The sequence below is a fragment of the Prionailurus bengalensis genome, chromosome A1 (genome assembly GCF_016509475.1).
Source record: "Prionailurus bengalensis isolate Pbe53 chromosome A1, Fcat_Pben_1.1_paternal_pri, whole genome shotgun sequence".
Taxonomy (NCBI): Eukaryota; Metazoa; Chordata; class Mammalia; order Carnivora; family Felidae; genus Prionailurus; species Prionailurus bengalensis.
In genome coordinates, this window is record NC_057343.1 from 158,450,570 (window position 1) to 158,464,086 (window position 13,517).

Genomic DNA, 13,517 nt, shown 5'->3' on the forward strand with positions numbered 1-13,517 from the left:
ATGTATTGCTTTGATAAAATAGATCTTCTGTGCTAGAGTCTGGACAAAGATGTTTGAGACTCCTCCCTTTGAGTATTTCTGAATGTGGCAAGACCAGTACAGAAGATTAACTTCAATTCAACCCAGTGAGAATTTTGAAGTACTTATATGCAGAGTGCTTTGGGATACAAAAGAGAGAGCAATAGTTTTTTATAGTCAAAAGGCAGTGAGAAGAGAGGGTATGTACAGGGGAGATGGTCTGTTAATCAGGCCTTGAAGGAGAAGTTTGAAAGTAAATCAAAGGGGAAGAAAGGGCATCTTAGGATGAAGTGTGAAAGAAAGTGTTAGCAAATGGTCTGGAGTGGATCACAGACTGCAGGTTGAATACCACACAACCTCTGGAGGGCACAGTGTTGTGCAGTGTGTAACTTGCACAATCATGGACAGCAATCCGGTTGAAGGGTATTAGGTAAGAAATGGAAAAATAGAATGTGAAATGAAAAAGACTGTTTTTGAATTCTAAACATTATTCAATAGGTTAGTGTTGACATATTCAAACTATTTGTCATTTCAATATGAAATCTAAAAATCACATCAACCGTTTGTACTTAGTGAAGGATAATAGCATGTGCCTTTATTTATAATGATTGAGAACAAACATGAATAAAGTTTAATTTGGTGTATTTCACAATACCATTCCTTAAGATACTGGGAACAATGAAAAGAATTAGGCAAAAATCACTGTCATCTCTGGATATTCGAAAAGAAATTAACCATTCCCACTAGAGACCACAGAAGGAAATTAACTTAATGTTGCAGTTCTAGATCAAACTTCACAATGAAGAACTCTTAAGTTTTCACAGAGTGAAGGACAAAGGAGGGAGAGACAATCATTTAGGACCATGTTTCTCAAATTTGGCCCCTTTCACAGACATACTCTTGGGGAAGGGGTTTGTAAATTTCCTGTGGTAACATTTTAAATGTTGCATTTGACTTCTGTTCATAATCTAAACAATACACTCTTCTTCTGGATTGCCTGAATGACCATCTTCCATAACAGAGGAGCCCCGTGATTGTAGCAGCTACACTGATACCTCTGATCCCTGTGGCACCAAGTGAAGACCAACAGTGCTTAACGTTTCATGTGGTGTTTCCCAAGTTGGGTCCTTAAGACCCAGTACAGAGTCTCTGTACTGGTTCAACAGAATTGTTGAACATGTCCTATGAGATCTGTGAGTTGTCAAGGTTAGAACACGGATTCAGAGCAGTGATTCCCAAGATAGGATGGGGTGGGCTGGGGATAATGACTGGGAGACACATATAACTTGAAAAAGCACATTCAAAATACCTATTGTTTTTGTAATGCAAATTCTATCAAGCTAAACTCAACCAAGTAACTTTCAGGCAATAGCAGGAAACCAATTATAGATTAATCCTAAAGAGGATTGGAGTAATCTTGGTTGAGAAACACTGGCTTAGAGGTAGAGGGGTCCTAGCATATGGAGAACATAAGAGACATGTGCCCAAGAGAAAGAACGTCTTTTGGGTCACTGAGTCAATCCTAAGCTATAACTTGTCATGGTCTTTTGGAACCCAAAGTGCCAATGGAGAAGAAACCCAAAATGTCTGTCAACCTTCTCCAAACTGTGGTTTGGGGCAAGTTTGTCCACTTTTAATACTGAGTCAAAAGAAGGAAAAGCTGTTTTTGTCAAAAAATCCACCCCCCCCCTTTTTTTGGGTGAACACATTTCAGAATTTTAAGTAAACAGTTGCTGTGGCCGTTAGCCCCAGATCCATCCGCCAGGAAGTGTGGTCCTCCTTTGAAATGCCATCCAGCTCTCAAGGGGGTATCATCCTGGCGTCTGCCCTGCCGGGAAAACAAAATACAAAGTGGATTTTCTTGGAAAGGTAAATTCCCTTCATTTTTCTTTCATTACCAGAACAATTACTCTTGCTATTTAAGCACATCTGTTATAGCCTTGAGATACAGTTGGCACCAAAATGCTGAGATCATATAATGCTGAAGGACAATGCAAATAAAGAGACCTTGCGAATAAAAGGGACTCGAATCCCCACCCCTACACAGACGTAGTGGGGGCAGTGGTCTTTCATATCTCTCCAGGTAAGTCATTAGTTTTCTTCTATTTTTAATCTAAGCCTACATTGCTAAAAAGTGTTCCAGAATAGGAAACATTTGGCACCACAGTTAATTGGCTTTTAAGTGCTTTGGTACACGGGGTGAGGCCAGAAGGCTAACACAAACAGACGTAGTGTTCATTGGCTGTGGTGATGCAGTAGAATTGTGATTAGGAGCTTTCTGATATTGGCCACTTTATTTCAAGGTATTCAATTACACTTTTTCAGACTTTTTTTTAAAACTTCTGTTTCTATTTCGAGTAACCACCACAAATTACATATGTGCATTGCTCAAATGTAAGTTTTTAATAAACACCCCTCAAAGAATATTTGGTTTAAGAACTATACATTAGTCAAAGTCTCCTTTGACTGATCAAAACCACCGAGTCTCTGTGTGGCCTACCTAACAGCTAGCTAACAGTAACAAGAGCTGGGGGAAAGAGGAGCTTGTCAGACCCCACAAGTACCCGGGTTCCTTTTTCAGGAGGTCATCACCCTCTGGCTTTCCATTCAGCCAATGATTTCCTTTGGGTGACAGCTGTAGAAAGCTTTGTTTCGATGTTTGAGAAGCCAATTAAATTGAATTGATTTTCAGTGCGAACATACGCAATGCAAAACAACCTTGCTTTCACATTGCATGTAAAATAATCAAATTACTTACCAGGGCCTGTGCACCCTGCCCCCACCCACATTTCTTGCTGCTACTCATTCTCATGCACTTTACTCAATCTGTTCTTGGTTGCTTTCTGCTCCTTGAATATTCCATACTTGTCACCCAGGGGCCTTTGCACTTGCTCTTCCCTCTGCCTGAAAACCTTTTTGGCTTTATCTTTACATGGCTGTCCCCTCTGGTCAACCAGGTCTCAGCTCCACCAGCTGAGAAAGGCCTTCCCTTAGCTTATTAGCTAAATTGGCTCCCTACCCCCTGCCTCATTCTATCACATTATTCTATTTGTTTCAGGAATTATTTACTTACTTGTTTTTGGTTGGTCTACCTCTCTAGAATGTAAGTTCCATGTTACCTTTTTGTTTGTCACCATATTCCCAGGGCCTAGTACAGTGTCTGGCATGTAGTAAGTGCTCAATAAGTATTTGTTAAATGAAGAGCAAGTGAAAGCATTTCCTCCCACTGACACAATCTCTTTGTAAAGTGGGAAGCTCATAAATGACATCACAGTTCTTTTTTTTTTAATTAATTTTTTTTAATGCTTATTTATTTCTGAGAGAGAGACAGACAGTGTAAGCAGGGAAGGGGCAGAGAGAGAAAGGGAGACACAGAATCTGAAGCAGTCTCCAGGCTCTGAGCTATCAGCACAGAGCCCGACATAGGACTCGAACCCAGGAACTGTGAGATCATGACCTGAGCCGAAAGTCAGATACTCAACCGACGGAGCCACCCAGGTGCCCTGACATCACAGTTGAGATCACCCCACATCACTCTTTCTCTAGCCAAAGTGTCTTTCTGGATTATAATAAAACATAGCAGGGGCACCTGGGTAGCTCAGTCAGTTAAGCATTGGACTCTAGATCTTGGCTCTGCTCATGATCTCCAGGTTTGTGGGTCTGAGTCCCTTTGAGCTGCATGGCGGGATCTGCGCTGAGGGTGCAGAGCCTGCTTGGGATTCTGTCTTTCCTTCTCTTCGCCCCTTCCCCACTTATGCACAGGTGTTCTCTCTCTCTCAAAATAAATAAATAAACTTAAAAAAAACCCACAGCAGAATTACACCATCTCTCACTGTTCCTGGCCGGGCGTGCTGCCCTTCACTCACCTGTAATTACTGTAGAGCTCCAATCTGTTTTAGCCGCTTCAGCAGCTCCCCACTCTGATGCATATCCATTAGGTCAGTGCATCCACCTATACAGTCTTTACCGATAAAGACCCGAGGTACCTAAAGAAAGCAAATGAGCCAAGATAGGTAAGGCCCTTCATCATTAGGTTAGAAAGAATGGCATCTTATCCTTCCTCTAACATTTCCCATGACCCAAAGCTTTTAAAATCACTTTACAACCTCCTCATGTATATTCTTTCCGGTTAGAACTTGGTTAGAAGCATGAAATTATTCACTAAACAATTATTTTCAAGCCAACAAGTCTGTCAGCTGGAGAATGCTGTGCACAGGTTTGTCTAGCTCGTCCCCATGACCTAAAAATTTCACTCCACATAAACACATTTCAGGAAACGAATTTCGGCTGGCTGCAGGGAGACCACCCTGATTGAATGCTGGTTTCTCTGCAGTTGGCACCACACCTGAGCCCTTATGCAGACTGAGCCAGGACAACCAGGAAGGAGTTTTTTCTAAATACAGCCAGACAAGTATTTGCATTAGATCTCTGTCCCTGATGTTCAGATTCACAGTATATTAGAGTCATTTCTCTCTGTTGTGTGCTCTGTCCTCAGCTGGTGAAGGGGTGGTGATATCTGACTCTCCCTTCATTCCTGGCTTATCATAAGATGTTTAAATGCTGTAGCTCACCTGTTTTGGTATCCCTCTGACACATATGAGTCATCGAAGGCATCATAACTGACGAAGGGTTGGTTAAAACATAGGTTTATACTACCTTTCCCCCACCTGCCCAAATTTCTCATACAGAAGGTCTAGGGTCGGGCGCAAGAATTTGCATTTCTGACAAGTTCCCAGGTAATGTGGACTCCTCTGCTTCAGGGATCATATTTGCAAATGACTGGTAGACACTGAGCAGTTTATTCCTCCCCAGTAAGCGAGGCTTTGAAAACCCAAAGCTCAGCAACAGCCCCCAGCCACCTGAGACAGGTTCTGAAATATGATCGGGCTGTCTCCAGGGTGGAGTTTTTGCACACCATCTGGCAAAGACGGGGGTTTGCCCGAGAGCTGAGAGGCCCCTCTGCCCTTACACCCACCCTCTAGGCAAGAGCAAAACCACCTGAGGCACAGCAGTGACTGACTGGAACCCACACGCAGAGCTGACTGCAGGCTGCATGTGACAGCGTGGGGGGCAGCGGTGACAGAACCACAATCTGTTGATTCAGTTGAGGAAGGAGAAACACGTGCTCTGTGCGCACCCCTCCTGGCCCCAGCCGCCTCTTCCAGGAACCTGAGAGTCTCTTACCGTCAAGGAGCAGAAAGTAAACTGCCACCATGAAAGCAAGCTTGCTGTTACTGGGGCCTGTACTCTCCTGGCACACCTTTCTAGGGGCCCCAGCCCCAGCTCGGCTCCTCCTCTGTGCTCCAGGGTGCTCAGACCCAGCTCTGCAACTGCCGAAACTCGTCACCACCTCCTTGGCTAAGTCCCTGGGACAAGCCACCATTATTTCTCATCTGAGGAACTGCTCTAGCCTCCAGATGTCTCCCAGCTTCAGCCTTCAGGTGGCCTTCCTACAGTCACTTTTCCCCCCCAGCCACCAGTGACCCTTTCAAAACGAACATTAGGTTATTCTTCTGCTGACAACTCTTCAGTGGAATCTCATTGCACTTTAAAAGCCACAGTCCTTATGATAGCTTTAAAAGGCCTTCCCAGCCTGTTGCCCATTACCTCTCCAACCTCATCTCCTCCTATTTTCCTACTAACTCAACACTGCTCCAGACACACAGACCTGCTTGCTAGGCATGCAGCCACCACAGGACCTCTGCATGTGCTGTCCCCACTGCCTGGAATACTCTACTGCTGAATTTCTGCATGCCTTGCTCTCTCACCTCCTTTTGAGATCTACTAACATCAGTGAGGCCCTGATGACTCCATTGAAAGCTGTCCCTTGCTGCCTACTGTCTATCTCCCTTTCTTACCTAGTTTTTCCCCATAGCACTTATCACTGACCACCCTCTGCCATACTGTTTTACTTCTCATGTATACTAGAATGTCAGTTCCACAAAGGCAACAGTTTTTGTTCTGTTCACAACAGTTTTCCAATGTCCAGTAGAGTGTCTAGTATGTAGTTGGTGGTTTCAAAATTGCTGTACCCAACAAAACTCTCCTTCAAAAGTGACGGAGAGATACTTGGTCACACAAGCAAAAATTGAGGAAATGTGTTGCCAATAGATCTGCCTTGCAAGAAATGTTCAAAGAAGTTCTTCAGAGAGAAGGAAAATGATCAGCTTCATGAACTTGGATCTACTTAAAGTAAAGAAGGGCATTAGAGAAAGAATAAGCCAAGATGCCGATCTAGGAGCTTTGGCCAGAGTAAGACCAAAACAATTGCTCAGGTACAGGGCCTGATTGAAGACCTAGGTTTCTGTCATCAGTCAAGTCCTGCTCGGCTCTTACTGTGGGCAGTCACTACAGGTCATTACAGGGTAAGATAGCAACTATTTCCAGGTCTCCAGCCTCTTCGCATATAAACCCTTCACTCTTAGGGAACAGGAAGCATACGCCTTAAAAGGATCTGTTCTTTACCTTGGAGGAATGCATTCAGGACTCAAGAACCTGTGAGAAGTATTTTTAAAACTTCAAAAATAGACTTAAGACCACATGAAAAAGTGTTGCTCTATGAAGAAATAGAAAAAAAAAAATGTGTTGAATGAAGAGGTTTCTCCTGCTAAAGAATAGAGGATGCCAGGCTGAGAAGTAGCTCCCAAGATTTGCTGGACTTTGGAATCACCTGAGGATCACAAACATTTTCCCCTCCCGGCCTTATTGAGGTGTGATTGAAAAATAAATGTGTACATATTTAAGGTCTCCAATATTATGTTTTGATATACATATACACTGTGCACTGATTAACACAGTCAAGTTGATGAACACATCCATCACCTCACATAGTTAACTTTTGCATCCGTGTGGTGAAAACACTTTAGATCTCCTCCCATAGCAGATTGCAAGAGCACAGTACAGTATTCTTAACTGCAGTCAGCATGCTGTCCACGAGACCTCAGAACTTACCCGTCTTAAGACCGAGAGTTTGTACCCTTTCATCTGGGGATTTAAAACTATTGCTGGCTGCTTCTTCTGACATGTGATTTAACATGTATGAGGAATGACTCGGGCATGTAGATTTTGTAAAAAGCTCCTCATGTGATTCTCATGTGCAGCAACATTTGGGAACCACTGGCTGAGAGGGATCCACCCATCGCTGCGGGGTCCTGGGCACCGCTTTCTCTTCGGACTCCAGGCAGCCTGCACAGCTGGCGGTCCAGCCTAGCAGCAAGAGTCTCTGACCACTGAGCCCTCCCGCTGCAGAGACAAGAGTTCTCAGCTCACAACTGGCACCCTGAAAGCAATAGGCTAACAGGTTTAGCCTCCCTCTGTACCAAAATACTGATTTCTGACAGGAGAGGAAAGGAGAAACAGCCTCTAACGCTTTATACTCAGAACCCAGAGAAAATCCTGAGTCAAACTAGAATGGAACTAGGGTACGTGCTTCTGCAAATGCTGTGTCTGAGAACGTGCATCCCGAGAAGGGCTGGCGTGAGCTGGTGGACAGGCAGTTACCACTCCCAGTACCACAACTGGTAGAAGCTACCTGGTTGGCTGTCCATCCCACCAGAAGCCATGGGTGCTGAGGAAGAGGAAACCTTTTGAGGTAGAGAACAGCAGTTCTTAGTGGGGCTCACGGTCTAAGAGCAAAGGGGACTTGGAGGTGCCTTGCGCTAGACTGATCTTGCAGCCAGGGAGGTCCTTGAGGATCATCGAGGTGGGGTCTTGCCCAGGGTCACACAGCAAGCCATTGTGAGAGCCAGCCTGAAACTCTGGCCCCTGAACTTCCTACCAGGACAGGCCTGGAAACTTCTGTAGTTCAGAAGAAGGGACAAATAACGAGCCTTTAGATTTTTCCAGTGGGAGGAGTTAGAGAAGATATGGAAGAATGAGCTAATTGGGTAATAAAGAGAGCTTAGAGAAAAGATTGAAGGACAGCAAATCCCACTTGGCCAAGTGAACACAGAACAAAGAGCGCACACGATTCCCATGTTCATAAAAGAACCGTACGGATCACACTCGGCCCCTCCACCCCACCTTCTAGCCCCAGCCCTGCAAGCTGAAAACTGTCATTTCCCCGGCAGTGCTTGAAACAAAGACTCGGGATGGCTCAACAACTCCCCAGACAGCTGCTGGACCCGCGCTCCCAGACACACAGCACAGGGTCTGCGAGGACCTTTGGCTGCAGTCCAGCTGCCTGGTCCCAGGAGCAGTGTCTTCTCTCTGGCGCCCTCCCCCACCCCGCAGAGCCCTCCCGCGCCTTGAGTGACGACTGAGTGACGGAGCCCTAGCGGTGTCCTAGAGAAAGGCACAGGCAGGCATATCCTGTGCACAGCCCCCACAAGATAAAGGAATCTGAGAGCTTTCGCCCAGCCTTTGAGAACTCACTGTTCTGGCTCCAGTGAGCTGTTGCAAATAATCTTGAATCTTGCTAGTGTCACTGGTGGCTGTGATATCGACAAATTCCAAAACCCCTTGTTTGAAGGGCAATTGGCTGAGGAGCTCTTGGGTCCTCTTGCAGTAGGGGCAGGAGGGCTTGATGAACACAACCACCTTCCCGGGCTGGATTTTGCAGTTCACAAACTCTTCAGCCATGCTGACAGGCAGCCGCCTCCAGGGGAGGAATCCTCAATGGCAGGTAATGCTCCGAGTGTAAACCGGTGGCCTGGCCAGCTGGCGCTTATTTAAAGGAACCTCCCTGGAGGAGGAGTTTGCCCAGCAGCGTGCTGGATTTTTAAAGGGACAGATCCAATGTCATGTCAGTCTCGTATGATTCATCAGCTAGAGATGCAGAGAAGAATGCATACTTCTGTTTAATCAGTGGCTGTGCCAAGGGTGGCAGTGTGACCTCAGCTCTTTCAGGAGCACCTGCCCTTTGGCAGAGAGCACAGTCAAATTACCCTTTGGAGAAGCATATAAAGTATGCAGACCAGCCCCAGGGAGGGGGCCGAGCCAGCAGTGGCTCCTTAGAGTCAAATCTTTGTTTTCCCTCCCAGAGATGGCAAAAACTCACACAGAGACAGAATCTTTCATGAAACAGAACACAGTGAAATCACTTTAGAGGAAGTGAAACTGAAATTGTGAATTGCATCCATCTTGAGGTTGCTCCCCTGGGCATTTTGCTTGGTCTGGTTGATGGTTATTAGTTCCCAACACATAGAAATCCAGAGATTTCACAAAAGAGTCTGGACTTGCAACCTTTCTCTGAAAAGTCTGGTCTCAGTGACCTGTGGCAGCTGCTGGGGCTGAGTAACTGCGTTCCACCCCCACAGGGCAGATAGGGACTCTGGTTTACTACCGATGGCTAGCTCCTTGGCCGCCAGAAGCATTTGCTTTTGTGACCCTTGAACATCAGTTTTCCATGAAAGCAAATTCCAACATCCGCCCTGATTTCAACTGCAGGCTTAATGAGGGTGTATTTCTCTGTTTAACCCTCTGTTTGTGACCCTTCCTACCACCTTCACCTGAAGCATATGAAGACACGAAGATATGAAGCAAGGGCTGTAAGACAGGAAGTTGTGATGTTCTTTGCACACCCCACAGTCCCTAGTGGGGGGGAGTGGAGTCTTCTGTTCTAGGTTCAGTTCTGACCCCTCTGTGTGCAGTAAGTTAAATACATAAATCAAGGAAAAGCCACCTTTGAAGGTGAATCATCCTTTTCCCCGAGAAGTAAGTTATTTATTTATTATTTTATTTATTTTTAAAATACTTATTCACTTTTGGAAGAGCACAAGTTGGGGAGAGGCAGGAAGAGGGGGACAGAGGATGGGAAGCAGGCTCTATGCTGACAGGCTGACTTCAGTGAGCCCAATGTGGGGCTCGAACTCACAAACCGGGAGATCGTGCCGAAGTCGAAGTCAGATGCTCAATTGACTGAGCCACCCAGTGCCCCTAGAAGGTTTTATACTGAAATGCTTTTCCAAGAGGTGGGACTGGGGCCTGTGCTGGACACCTCCACTGATTATTTTGTTGGTGGGATCCCCAACATCGTGTGACTGACAGAGGGAAGAAGATGGGCTCCTAGAAGCAGTTCTAACTATTACTAAGGTTAAATGGCAAAATGAAGAACGCAGATTTTGAGTCACAGACAGGGAGCTGATAAGTGAGATCTCTGTTAACAAAAAGAATGTGCTTAGGCTCCAGAGGCCTGAGGGAACTTGTCCTGCTCTGGGCTTGGAACTGCCCAGCCCAGCCCTTCACTTCCCTCCTGCATAAGCACGGGGCAGAACCCAGAATTGGTTACCTCTGTTTTTCCCCTTCCTTTAGCTCCCACTCCTGTGGCCTCCCTCCTCTCTCAGGCCCTGGGTCTCTTCAGGGACCTCAGGGCAGCCACCTTCTGTTCCCTGGGCCCAAGGTTCATCAGCAGGCCTTGTACCTGGCTATTCCCTCAGAGCCTGTGTCTTCTCAGTGTCTGGGATTCGCCCGGCCCTCGCTTCTGGGTCTTTTTCACCAGTGTGTGATTCTGTACAAGTCCCTCCTTGTTAAAAACCACCACCACCACCTTTCATCTCCTTTGACCCTACTCTCTTGCGTCTGCCCTTTCTCAACAGCCAAGTTGTACGAAACTTGCTGTTACGTTTGCTGTCTTTGGTTTCCCCACCTCCCACTCCTTCCTCATGTCCTTGCAATCTGACCTCCTTATCAAACTCTTATCAGACATTCTGCTCAAACTCCTTTGCTAAGTCACTGTGTGGCCAGGTGTCCTGACCGACTAACTCAAAAATGTGGGTGTGGAATTTTTGTTAATTGGTGGAGTGATCTTCCCAAAGATCTGTGTACACAGGGTCCCCTGGGGGTTGAGTACCTAGGGCAGAGACTGGGGTACGTGGGGTGGGGGAGGACTCTGTCATCTGCTCCACAGCTCAGTCCCAGCAGCTGGTGTCTGAAGCCTTAGGACAGACGGCCCCCCTAGCTGGAGAAGGTATTTTCACGAGGAACTATGTGAGACATGGAACACAAACAGATGGCAAAGAGTGGGTGTCCTCTTAATTCCTCAGAAAATGCTGTGGCTTCAGCTCAGGGAAGAAGAGCATAGAATACTCTGTGTGTTGGCATCATGAAGGTGTGTAGCTTTGGCACGTGAAGAGATGGAACCCGTGGACCTCGGGGCCATCTCGGCGGTGGGGGTCGGGGCTGTGGGGAGGCCCTGTCCTCAAGTGCTGTGGACATCAAGAGGCGGTGTGTATGCAAGAGCACGTGAGGACGTTTCTTGGGCTTGGGCGCCACACTCCCAGGCACTCCCAGAAATAATGGGAAGTGAGGACTTTTATTCAGGGAGTAGAAGTCCTGCAAGAAGCTAGTGATGTGTGTGAAACGGTGGCTAGTTCTATTAGTGTGGCTTCATGTGTACCCACAGGCTGATGAGGGCTGGGAAAATTTGGCCACAAATGAACATTTTTCAGGCTTTTTCATGACTTGCCCGCTTTGTAGAACTTGACCACACAAGAAACTGCCCTGTCTTGAAGCTCTCCGCTTCAAAAGGTCATTTGCAGCTTGCTCTTTTTTTTTTTAATTCTTCCTGTATCCCTGGGTATTCTGTCTCAGACTCTTTCTCAAGAATTTTGCCCACTCATGTGATGTATCCTGGGGCTTGATCCTCTTCTCACTAGGTACACACCCTCCTTTAAAGATTTCATCTGTCCATGTGGCTTCAGCTGTTACTTGTTTGCTGATGAGTACTGTGTTTATTTTTCTTGTCCAGACTCCTCTCCTAAACCTCAGAAATGGATAGCTCATTGCCTGCTGAGAAGACCCATCCGGGGGCTCCTAAGGCATGTCAGCCTCAGTGTGAACAAAATTGGAGCCACCCTCCTCTTTTCCATACCTGTGCGTGCTCCCATGAGTACCATCATCTGCCGTGTCGACCAGGGAAGAAAACTGGGCATTTGTGCTGCTACTTCCCCCCAACCTCCTGCTTTTGTTTATGCCGAGTGTCCTAATGCTAACAAATTTTGCATCCTCTGTACCCCTCTGGTCTGAGCACCCTTTTCATCCTGACTGCCCTGTCTTGGACCAGCCCTCATCAGTTCTCAGCTATATCTTATTAGAATTTCCATCTTGGACTCAAGGCCTGGCCCCACACAGATCCTGGGGTGCTCTTTGTATTTGCAAATCCTACCATGTTCTCTCTTTTTCTTAGAAGCTTTACATTTTTCTTTAGGAAAGACTCCAGATTCCCTAGTGGGGTTATGGCCCCGTGTGATTGGTCCTCCCTGCCTCTTTAGCTGTATCCCTGCCTTTCCCCCACATTTCTCCTTTATTCAAGCTCTGTGGAAACTGAGCCATTTCCACACTTCTGCTGCACACACCCACATTGCTTTGGACCTGCTAATCTCTCTGCCTAAAGTGCTGCTCCTCCCCTATATGGCTGACTCCCCTGGTCCAACAGGATCCAGATGATGTGTTATCTTCTTTAGGAAGTATCCATGAGCACCCACCTCTTTACCGCAGCCTGAGCTGGTAACCCCCACAGCTGGGCTCTCATGCTGTGCCCTGACTTAATTTCCTCTCATTGTCCTTTGTTCCCCTTTTCTACCATCTGCAGTGAGCTCTTTGAGGGTAGGGAAAGGGCTTTCATCCTTGTATTACCCTAACTGAGAAGATTAACAGATCCACACTGGCCCTTATCCATTCACCCATGACTCCATCCAACAAATGTTTTAAATCAACTACTCTGGGCCAGACACAAGCATCCATTTCATCCAGCCCCAGTCCCTAGGAGTTTATAGTCCAGTAGGGAATACAGACACAATAAATGGACACAAGTATTGTAAAGTATTCTAGGTTGTGTAATAGAAGTATGTATGGGCATGAGACTGACCAAAAGAGAGTGGTTATTCCTGCCTTGAGTGTGGTTAGGGAAATGTTGACAAAGGTGAGCTAGGCTGAATCTTGAAAGATGAGGTGTTTGTGAGTCTACAAGGGAGGAAAGGGCATTGCAAGCAGAGGAAGCAGGAAAAGCAAAAAAGACATAAATAGCATTTGGTATTGAATGTAGTTGTGTGTGGATAGAGCATAAGGATTGTGAGGTGGGAGAAAGGGAGAGAGACAGCTGCAGAGCAGCTGATGATGGGCAGATGATGGGTGTCCTTTACCAAGCTAAATATTGAGGACTTTACACATGGGCAGTGAAGAGCCATAATAGGTGTATTTTAAGCATGGCTAGATTTGCAGTTAAATGATCAATTAATGACTATATCATATCTCCCAAGTAACACAGTGGGTACCTGAATGCAGTTTGACTACAGAAAAGCTCCAAGGAATGCTTTGAAGCAGCCAAACCTTCTAGGGTCTCTCAGAGCTCACCCTGGGACCAGTCCTGGCTTCTCCAGGGCTTGAGGTGGTGAAAAGGGGGCAGCTTAGCAGGCTGCTATGGTTCTGAGCTGCTCTCAAGACTTCCCAGGTTAATCATGGCTGCTCTCAGCCCTTGTGATGTGCCACTGTAGCAGTTCAGGTGAATGAGCCATGTTACCAGCAGCCCTTTCCAAACTCAGACACATTCAAATTCCGGTGTG

The 13,517-nt window shown here is 46.4% G+C and overlaps 1 protein-coding gene across 1 annotated transcript; it reads right to left on the bottom strand.

Moving 5' to 3' along the window:
• Positions 1–587: 587 nt before the first annotated feature.
• On the bottom strand, positions 588–8,690 carry GLRX (glutaredoxin). Its single transcript, XM_043594005.1, has 3 exons — positions 8,392–8,690; positions 3,885–4,004; positions 588–1,846 (listed from the first exon to the last, which is right to left on the bottom strand). Exons 1-2 carry the CDS (start codon positions 8,596–8,598, stop codon positions 3,891–3,893), a joined length of 321 nt encoding a protein of 106 aa, XP_043449940.1. The 5' UTR covers positions 8,599–8,690; the 3' UTR covers positions 588–1,846; positions 3,885–3,890.
• Positions 8,691–13,517: the final 4,827 nt, after the last annotated feature.